This window comes from Erythrolamprus reginae, chromosome 6 (genome assembly GCF_031021105.1).
Source record: "Erythrolamprus reginae isolate rEryReg1 chromosome 6, rEryReg1.hap1, whole genome shotgun sequence".
NCBI classification, from domain to species: Eukaryota; Metazoa; Chordata; class Lepidosauria; order Squamata; family Dipsadidae; genus Erythrolamprus; species Erythrolamprus reginae.
Window position 1 is genome coordinate 1,243,808 of NC_091955.1, and position 10,121 is coordinate 1,253,928.

Sequence of the window (10,121 nt, forward strand, 5' to 3'; positions counted from 1 at the left end):
AATACAAACCACCTTTCCCGCAGCCAGAGCACCTGCTGAACACGTCCGAGAATGTCACTGTCCAGTGCCACGCGCCAAGCGTCATCATCCGCACCGTGGCGGCCGAAGATATTTCTCTACCCGCCAGCCAAGTGGAACTGAGCGCCGATCCGGACATGCAGCCCGTCAACTTAGCGGGCACGCCGACGTCCCTGGAAACAGACTCTTTCCCGGAGGACCTGCACCCCTCCAAACTCCCGGGGGCAGACCCATCCGCTTTCAGCGCCGTCGGTTCCTCCAAATTCGGCAGCAGAAGCAGCCCGGAGCTCCTGCGACGAGTAGGCATTGACCTTCTGAATTCAGACCTCAAGCGGGACGATAACTGTCCGTCGGATTTGGCTGGCACTTACGTTTCCGAGGTAAGGGGGGAAACACTCTCAAACCCTCTGAGGTGAGGTACACGTGGCCCCCAGACACAATTCTCCAAATCTGGCAGAAATGTGAAATGGATTTACCGTATTTCTCAGAGTATAAAACGGACCTTAGTTTTGGGGCAGGAAAACAAAGGCGGGGGGGAGAATTCTGCCTCCCAGCAAATGGTACAGATGATATACACTGTTTGCTGTGTATTTCTGCGCATGTGCCCCTGACCCATAGAAATAGCAAAGAATTGGAGAAATGTACATGATGGCAGTATATCAGTGCCAGAAAGTTTCCTTAAATGTAGCCACACTCACTCCTCCCAATTATTTAAGCAGATCTACTCCAAACATGACTGAGTCAGGGTTTAACTCGGCTGCCTTATCTTCATACTAAGACAGGACACTGCTACATTTCAGACTATACTTGTACAGATGCTGTTGAAATAGATGTGGTTTCTGGAAATATACAGTATTCTCGGCTATTTAATAATAATAATAATAATAATAATAATAATAATAATAATAATAATAATTTATTTATTTAATAGATTTGTTTGCCGCCCCTCTCCGCAGACTCGGGGCGGCTAACAACAATGATAAAAAACAACATGTAACAATCCAATTTAATAAAACAACTAAAAACCCTTATTATAAAAACCAAACATACACACAAACATACCATGCATAACTTGTAATGGCCTAGGGGGAAGGAATATCCTAACTCCCCCATGTCTGGCGACAAAGGTGGGTCTTGAGTAATTTGCGAAAGACAAGGAGAGTGGGGGCCATTCTAATCTCTAATCCAGAGGGCCAGGGCCGCCACAGAGAAGGCTCTTCCCTGGGGCCCGCCAAATGACATTGTTTGGTCGACGGGACCCGGAGAAGGCCAACTCTGCGGGACCTTATCGGCCTCTGGGATTCGTGCGGTAGAAGGCGGTTCCGGATGTATTCTGGCCCAATGCCATGTAGGGCTTATTATTATTATTATTATTATTATTATTACTATTTATTAGATTTGTATGCCGCCCCTCTCCGCAGACTCGATGCAACAGCACTTCAGATCAAGAGCTTCTTCATTTTGTTAAGTTGTCTAGACCAGGGTTTCCCAACCTTGGCAATTTGAAGATATCTGGACTCCAACTCCCAGAATTCCCCAGCCAGCCGTTTAAATCCCACCACCAGCTCCAGGTTGACTCAGCCTTCCGTCCTTCCGGTCAAGTGAGGACCCAGATTGTTGGGGGCAAGAGGCTGGTTCTCTAAACCGCTTAGAGAGGGCTGTGAAAGCGCTAGGAAGCGGTAGATGAGTCTCAATGCTCCTGCTAGTCTTCATCCGGCCAAGCGGGAGTGGACAGGCAAGGAAGAAGCAGCAAAGAGAGAGACGTCAAATTCACAAATCGTAGTTAAAAATCGTAAATCCTAAAATACAAACCACCAAAAGTGACCAAGCGTAAAGAAGCCAATAGCCGAGGCGTTAGGGAAGAGGAGAAGGAGAATGGCAATTTTAGCCCTACTCCGCGGATAAGTGTCTTCAGGCATAAGGCAGTGCTGTGGGAGTTACTAAGGCGTTACTCAGTTATTAATAGCCATCACCCTGTTAAGATTCTCACTTCTCTCTTCGCAGGGATTTGACTGTAGCAGAGAAATGTCGCTCAGCTTTTGTTTGGGATGGTGGGTTTTTCCGAAAGGCTTAAAAAAAAAATTCTGCGGAAAACGGTGGTTGTTGTGGTTGTTGTGCAGGACCTGGGCTCCCCCACGGCCGAAGAGCAGGTGGAAGAGTCCGCCCTGGACGGAACCGTCCTCATCGTGCCTTCTCCGCGAGGCTTCATCCAGACGCCCGATGAGATCGACGGAGAATCGGTGCTGCCGCTGACCACCTTAACAGGTAGAGACGCTCCCGAACCTCAGCGTGGTTTCCGTGGCCGCCTTTCGTGTTCCGTATCCTGTTGCGAGTGCCCCTTGTCCACCTCTGGCCATGTCAGATTCTGAGGAGGAGGAGGAGCCAGGGCCGGCGGGACTGCCGGCTGATGCAGAGGATGAGAAGAGCCACTCGAGGGGGCTGATGGGACAGTGGGGGAGTGGTCCCAGTCAGGTTGAAGAAGGCATTAAGAGTGGAAAGTCAGTGGATAGATCCCTGCTATAGGACAGTGATGGTGAACCTATAGCAGGGTGCCATAGGTGGCATACACAGCCATATCTGCTGGCACATGAACTGTTTATTTATTTATTTATTTAATTTATTAAAATATTAATTTGTATGTCGCTCCTCTCTGTAGACTGTTGTCCTAGCTAAGCTCCAAAATGCATGTGCGTTGGCCAGCTGATTTTGGGCTTGCACAGAATCTCGGGGGGGGGGGTCATTTTTGGCTTCCAGAGAGCCTCCAGGGGTGGGGGTGGAGGAGGGTGTTTACCCCCTCCCCTTCCAAGGAAGCATTTGGAGCCTGAGGAGGGTGGAACACGAGCCTACTGGGCACACCAGAAGTTGGGAAACAGGCCATTTCCGGCCTCCGGGGGGCAGGGGAAACTGTTTTCGCCTCCCCCTCCCCCCTTGAACATTGAATTATGGTCGTGGGCACTTGCGCATGTACAATGGCGTGCATGCATGCTCTTTCAACACCTATTTCAGTCAAAGGTTGCAGAAGCCAGCCTCAAAAAGTGTTGCAGGTTGCATCCGCGCATTAAGCCAGCACAGGAGGAGACGGGCCGTGTTAACAACCTGTTGTGTATCTTGCTTCTTCCTAGATCCCATCTTGCAACACCATGGCGAGAATTCTCACATCACCGGCTCCTCTTTGGACAGCCCTAGCTCCGAAGACTCCAAGGGCATGGAGAACTTAGTCAGCTGTCACTGAGGGTCTTTCCGGTCCGTGAACTCCTGCGTTGGTCAAAAGTGGGTCAACCAGGCAGGGCTGGCCTAGAGGCACCTTTGGCGCTCTGCTGTGATCTTGACCGCTCCCCTCCGAAGTTTCCGCGCCCGAGGCGGCTCGGGATGGACAGCAAGGAAAATCCAATGCTCCAGGCTACTACCAGCAGTAAACGAGCATGTGGAATTGAGGTTACACCGTTTGGAATTTGTACCGGCCTTCCCGCTTTGGGGCAAAGACTGTAGTTACAGCCTTGTAACTACTGAGAGGGAGCCAGAAGGCACGAGACGAGAAAAGATTTTATTTTTATTTTTCTAGGGTATTCCGGGCTATTCGAGCAGCGGAAAAGCCGGGTCGAGATCTTCCTTGAAACTGAAGAATCTGTTGCTGGCAATGGATGATCGGATTTTAGTCTTTAAATACTACCGCTCGGACCTCCGAGTGTAGCGTGGAGGCTTTCAACCTGCGATAAGTTGAGGAGTCCGTTTTAAATCTCTGAGTCCACCTGGTCTTGATTCAAAAATCAATTTTAGAAACCCAAAGGAAGTCCATCTTGATCGCCCTTCCCTGGAGACGTTTCATCGGAACCAGCTTCGGCGACTGGACGGTTCCATCTACGGAGGAACACGAAGCTGAAATTCGGTGGTAGCTTGGCCAGGCAGCCTGACTCTTCCCTACCTACAAAAGACTGCGGTTAAAAACAACAACACAAAAAAAATGATCCAAATCAGTATTGACGTCTGTAATTATCAGCCTCCTCCGAAGTTAAAGTCTGCGTTCGATTGGCAGCTTAGTTCACGTACGACGAGTTTGTAGTTAACGCGGCAAGTCAGTCGTCGCAGGAAGGAGCGGAAATTAACCAGCTTAACGCGGGCGAGAAACTCTCTCTCTTCTCTCATAGTAAATGGCTTTTTTATTTATAATGTAGTATAGACATTTGCAGTGCTGCAGGGGGTTTTTTTTTGTACAGTGTAATTAAAAAAAAGGCCGGTTTCTCCCCCCACAACCCCACCCCACAATGGGAGGGGGGAAAGGATGCGCCACTCTGAAAAACACAAGCGTTGTACAACTGGAATGTTCATTAAGTGCACTAATAAGAGCGGTTCTGTGGTTTTATCCCCCAACCCGCCCACTAAAGCCGAAGCTCTCGTCTCCTCACGCTACTCCACCTCTCCGGCGGGAAGGAAGGGAGGACCGTTCAAGTCCTGTCCGCTCGGACCCTTCCTCCGAGTCTTCCTTCCGACGTCTTTGCCGGCGGCGTCTTGGCGGTTTATTTTGGAACGCCCTCCCGGTCCTCTCCTGAGAAAGCCCGGCTGAAAAAACGCTACCGAGGAGCCGCCCGGGTGCGTTGCGACCTTTCGTCATTTCCCCACTTCATGGAAGTAGAGGTTGGCACATATACAGAGCATAATGATCGAGAACAAAATGTAGTAGATGAGGTTCCTGAATTTAGGCTCGAGGTCTCCTTGTCGATACCAGTAGATCTGGAGGGGGGGGGAGAAGGGGGGGACAAAATGTTAAAAAGAGGAGACTGATACATTGTCTTAGAACAGTGTGTCTCCATTGTTTTCTACTACACCCTCCCTAGGAAGAAGGAAACATTTCACACCCCCTCCAACTCTCCACCGCGACTAAATAAACCTCAAAATTGCACCCCACCGCAAGATGTGCATCCTACCTGACACTTGTAGTGGTACATCCATTGTGGTCCTCCGCATTGTGTCCAGGGCAGCCCGTTCTAAAAGAAAACATCTCGCAAGTTCAATAAAACTTCTCGAACACGCAAGACGCTTTCTTTCAGAACGGGCTGCCCTGGACACAATGCGGAGGACCACAATGGAGGTACAAGTGCGAGGTAGGACACGCGTCTCACGGCGGTTTGCAGTTTGGGGGTGACAGAGCGGTGGGGCTCGGTGGACCACGAGATCGGCATCCTAAATAATACTTGTGGGTGGGGCAGAACGGGGACTGGGTGGACCGCGAGACATTCATCCTACATTATTATTATTATTATTATTATTTATTAGATTTGTATACTGCCCCTCTCCATAATACTTGTAGCTCCGTCGCATTCCTCGGTTTTGTGTCCAGGGCAGCCTGTCCTAAAAGAAAATGTGTCGCAAGTTCAATCAAACTTCTCAAACTTGTGAGATGTTTTCTTTTAGAATGTGCTGCCCTGGACACAACACTGAGAAACACAACAGAGCTTCAAGTGTGAGGTAGAACGCGCGTCTCGTGGTGGTGCAGTTTGGGGGTGACAGGCCGGGTGGGACTGGGCGGGGGCTGGGTGGGCCACAAGACGGGCATCCTACCTAATACTTGTAGCTCTGTTGTGGTTCTCTGGGGGGGGGGGTTGCCACTGGGGGAGTGGGACGCATATCCTGATACTTGTACTGGTACCCTCCGTCGCCTTCCTCGGCATAGTGTCCAGGGCAGCCCGTTGTAAAAGAAAACATCTCGCGAGTTCAATCAAACTTCTGGAACTCGCAAGGTGTTTTCTTTTAGAATGGGCTGCCCTGGACACAATGCTGAGGAACACAACGGAGCTATAAGTGTGAGGTAGAACACACGTCTCGCGGTGGGGTGCAGTTTGGGGGTGACAGGCCAGGCAGGGCGGGGACTGGGTGGACCACGAGATGGGCATCCGACCTAACCCCTTTAGCTCCATCGCGTTCCTGGACATTGTGTCCAGGGTAGCCCGTTCTCAAAGAAAACGTCTCGCGAGTTCAATGAAACCTCTAACTCGCGAGGTGGGGTTTTTTTAGAACGGGCTGCCCTGGACACAACGCCCAGGAACGCGACGGTACCGGTACAAGTGTCAGGTAGGGCGCGGCAAAGAAAAAGGCACGTTCCCCAAGGTCACAGGACCTTACCTTGGCATCACTCCGCGCTCTCCCACCCCCCCAAAATGGGGGCACACCTCACTATCTGAGAAGAACCCTTGACCGCCTCCGGGTGACTTCTAGGGCTGGTGATCTCCAGCAAAGGGGAGAAGGTCGCAGGGGACCTGAGCTATGGGCAACGAGAACCGAACCCAGTGGAGGAGGAGATGACGCAGGGCTGGGATATCAGAAAGGGGGCAGCCCCACTTTTCATAACCACAATCCTGGCAGGCATCTTCTCTGACCTGGGTCATTTCCTTCAGTGGTGAATTCGATCAGAGGTCATGCCGATTCAGCCGGCCACAGACAGAGGTCTGGGCAATCAAAATCTAATTAAAAGTTCTGTTACAAAATCATCCGCTATTTCATTATTTCACCCTGCGGGAAGGAAGGAAATTTGGGGCTCTTGCCCTATAACTACCCAGACTCAGCTGCCATAACTTAGGGCCCCATGCTTGCTACCGCAGCCAGTACAAATAATTTAAGACCTTTTTTGTGGACTTTAAATCCTTGTTTACTTTGGGCTGTTCAATATTTGGACAGCTCTCCATGGTAGCCATGACACTATTGTTCCCTACTTAATTTTCACAAGAGTAAACACAGCAACACTTACAAGAATGCCAGCCGAAACACAGCTCAAGGAGATGCAGAAAGCAAAAAATATATTCACTGGTTTTGGAGGTAGGTGAGGAAAGACGAAAGCACTGATTAAAGTGACCTGCAGGGAGGGAGGGAGGAAGGAAGGAAAAAAGGAAAGAAGAGAAAGAAAAAACAAAGAAAAGAAAGGAAGGAAGAAGGACAAAGGAAAGGAGAAAAAATAAAGACGAGAAAGAAAAAAAGATGGAAGGAAGGAAAGAAAAATAAGTTGAGTGTTATACTGATAGAAAACAATTATCCTTGAGGGTATCAATATAAGGTAAAACTAAATTAGTCAAAATACAGTTTGATCAAGCTAACATAGCTAGTCTTGACCATTACCACTTGCAAATTGGAGTGACATAAGTTCAGTATTTGGCCGGCTAACTGAAACTCAGATGAATGAAAAGATGCAAAAATGTTTGAAAGAAATGTCTAAAGCAGTGATGGCGAACCCATGGCACAGGCGCCACAGGTAGCACATGGAGCTATAACTGCTGGCACGCGAGCTGTTGCCGTAGCTCAGCTCTAATGTGCATGTGTGCGCTGGGCAGCTGATTTTTGGCTGGCATGGAGGCTCTGGGAGGGTGTTTTTGGCTTCCAGAGAGCCTCCAGGGGGATGGGGAGGGCGTTTTTACCCTCTCTCAACTCCATGGAGGCCTTTGGAACCTGGGGAGGGTGAAACACGAGCCTACTGGGGCCACCAGAAGTTCTTAAGTAGAGGGACCACCGTACTCTTAACAACCACATTACTAACTTAACCACTGCAGTGATTCACTTAACAACAGCGGCAAGGAAAATCATAAAAACAGGTCAAGACCCGCTTACTTAACACACCTCAGATTACGACAGAAATGGGCTCGGTTGTGGTCATTAAGCATGGGACTGCCAGCATGTCCATGTTCCTCATGGTGGCAACAAGCCAGCAGCATCTGATTTTTTATACCACAGAAAGTTAATTTCTTTTTCGCTAACAACTCCCCTACGCAAGAGCCAAATTTGGCAACTTGGGTGGAGCCGGAGGCAGAGCGGATCGATCCAGGGTTGCCCTTGTTTTTTTCAAGCAGATGTTCAGGTGGGGGCCTCTTTTTTTAAACCGGCCCTCCCCAGCCACCCACTCTATCAAAGTGCTCCAATCTGTGTTGTTTAGCTGCAGTACATAAATATTTATAAACGACAGCGAAGAAAATGGAAGTTATCAGTGTTTGCAGAAAATAAATGGAAGGTTTTGGGGAAAAATAATAATAAATTAAACCAAGGCCAAAATGTCCACCTTCCTTATAAAAGGTGTTGGAATGGATGAAATGAATAAAAATGGGGAATAAAAATAATAATTAATGCCTCCTTGTTAGCTGCAAAAGACAAATCTGATCTCGACCATTTTGGTACCTAACTTTGCTTCCCGAATTAGGTTTGCAGGGCTAAGCGGAATACTTACTATAAGCAACAAGGAAGCTACGATGCCAATGGCAAAATTGATTATTCTGTCCTGAAAGAAAAGACGACAACAAATAAACAAGGTGTATTCTGCAGAATATAGAATATTGAACCCATGGAAAAAAGGGCAGAATATTGGCGCCGGGTTAAAATAAATACCAAACTCCTTTTAAAATGACAGAAAGGGAAATTTCCTTAGGGACTTTCAGCCCCCTTCGCAATCCCCAAATTGGCTTCTTTGTGTGAATCAAGTCATAATTCCTGGGTTCCCTTGTATGGAAAAAAAGCCCAATTTCTTGTCCCCCACTTCTTCGACCCGTTGCCTTTCATTCTTTGATATACAGGGTGCGGTCCAAAAGTAATGCAATTTTTTAAAAAAAAGTAATTTATTGAACAGATTTGCACAAACACTTAAAATTCTTCAAAGTACTGACCTTGGGCCTCTACACATTTTTTCCAGTGACTCTGCCATGACCAGTACGTGCGTCTTTGAGGACCTCTCGCAAGGTCTTTGTCATGGCTGATTGGAGCTCTTCTATGGGTTCCTTTCAGGGCTGCCTTAATCCGAGGAAACAAAAAGAAGTCTGCTGGGGCAACGCCAGGACTATGGGGGGGGGGGGGGCAGCGTTGGCACCTGGTGATTGGCCAGGAACTTGCGGATGCGTAGTGCGTTGTGGCAGGGTGTGTTTTTTGTCCATAGAAGAGATCCAATCAGCCGTGACGAAGACCTTGCGAGAGGTCCCTGAAGACGCCTTCCAAAAAAAAGACTTCAAATCCTAGAATTCCTCAGCCACGACTAAGAAGGATAACCGCTTCCTCCAACAAACTCCAAAACGTAAGGTATTTACGGCGAACGTCAGATTGTGTGTGACGGGATCACAACAAAGCTGGTGAGACAAGAAAATAAACCCACATCTCCATCAACACGGAAGATCTCAGTCTCCAAGACGTATCAAGTTGGTTGGGGGCTTTGAAAACCATGTGGTCCAAGCTCTTTGGAGAACATCAACAGAAGGAAGGATGGGACGTCAGCGAAGGATAAAAACTTCCATCTAACAAACTCCAAAATATAAGCTATTTGTTGCACAGCCCATAAGAAAAATAAGACAAATCCATGTGAACTAAAGTCCAGAGCCACGATAGTGGACAAATGGCACATGGAGTCATATTGGAAGGCACACAAGTTGTTATGTGCTGGAAAGCTGATTTTTGGCTTTGGGGAAGGTTGTTTTCACCTTCAGGAGGCTTTCCTGAAGCCTTGAGTGCAAAAAACACCCCAACTGGCAAACTATATGTTCAAAAAAATGGACTTTTGGTTTGCCTGTTCTTTAGGGAAGCCTCCTGAAGCCTGTTGACGGGGGAAAAACGCGCCCAATGGGCCACCTGGAAGTTCAAAAATAAACTTCCAGTTTGCCCGTTGAGCCATTTTTTGCACTCAGGAGGCTTGAGGGAAGCCTGAAACCTGGAGGGCAGTGAAAAATGGCCCAGCAGGAGTCTGGAGGCTACAGTGAAGCCTGTGCGTATACGCAGGGGGTAGCGCAGGGGTTGTGCGCATGCACAAACGGGGGAGGGTATGACTGTGGGCATGCAAGCCAAAACAGGTTTGCGGTCACTGGTCTAGAGTGTTACACTTGAATTTAAGCCAGAGGCTCTCGGCAAAAATATAATTTTAAAAAAATTGCAAAGGTGTGTTGAAATAATCCTGTTAAAGCCGAGGAAATTCCGCCCTTAATTCTCTCCCAACTGAGACGTGTCCGGATTGTGCGAGACAAGGAGCTCTTTGTAGGAGTCAGCGAGCGGATTTGCAGGCTAAAGGCCGGCCATTGTGCCTGCATTACACAATCACACAATTGCTCCATCACACTCCAAGGCAGGATAACGTACACACGTTGCCTGCAAGTCCC

The 10,121-nt window shown here is 48.5% G+C and overlaps 2 protein-coding genes across 2 annotated transcripts in view; one reads left to right on the forward strand and one right to left on the reverse strand.

The window, feature by feature from the left end:
* Positions 1–4,746, forward strand: part of DMTF1 (cyclin D binding myb like transcription factor 1) — a 24,829-nt gene extending 20,083 nt beyond the window's left edge. The window contains 3 exon segments of the mRNA XM_070754954.1: positions 24–398; positions 2,139–2,283; positions 3,141–4,746. Of these exon segments, the coding sequence (XP_070611055.1) occupies positions 24–398; positions 2,139–2,283; positions 3,141–3,250 (630 nt within the window). The 3' untranslated portion in view covers positions 3,251–4,746.
* TMEM243 (transmembrane protein 243) overlaps positions 4,158–10,121 on the reverse strand; it is a 10,061-nt gene continuing 4,097 nt past the window's right edge. Inside the window, exons 3-5 of the mRNA XM_070754955.1 lie at positions 8,219–8,269; positions 6,758–6,862; positions 4,158–4,746 (exon numbers count right to left, since the gene is read on the reverse strand). Of these exons, the coding sequence (XP_070611056.1) occupies positions 4,624–4,746; positions 6,758–6,862; positions 8,219–8,269 (279 nt within the window). The 3' untranslated portion in view covers positions 4,158–4,623. The remainder of the gene's footprint in view (positions 4,747–6,757; positions 6,863–8,218; positions 8,270–10,121) is intronic.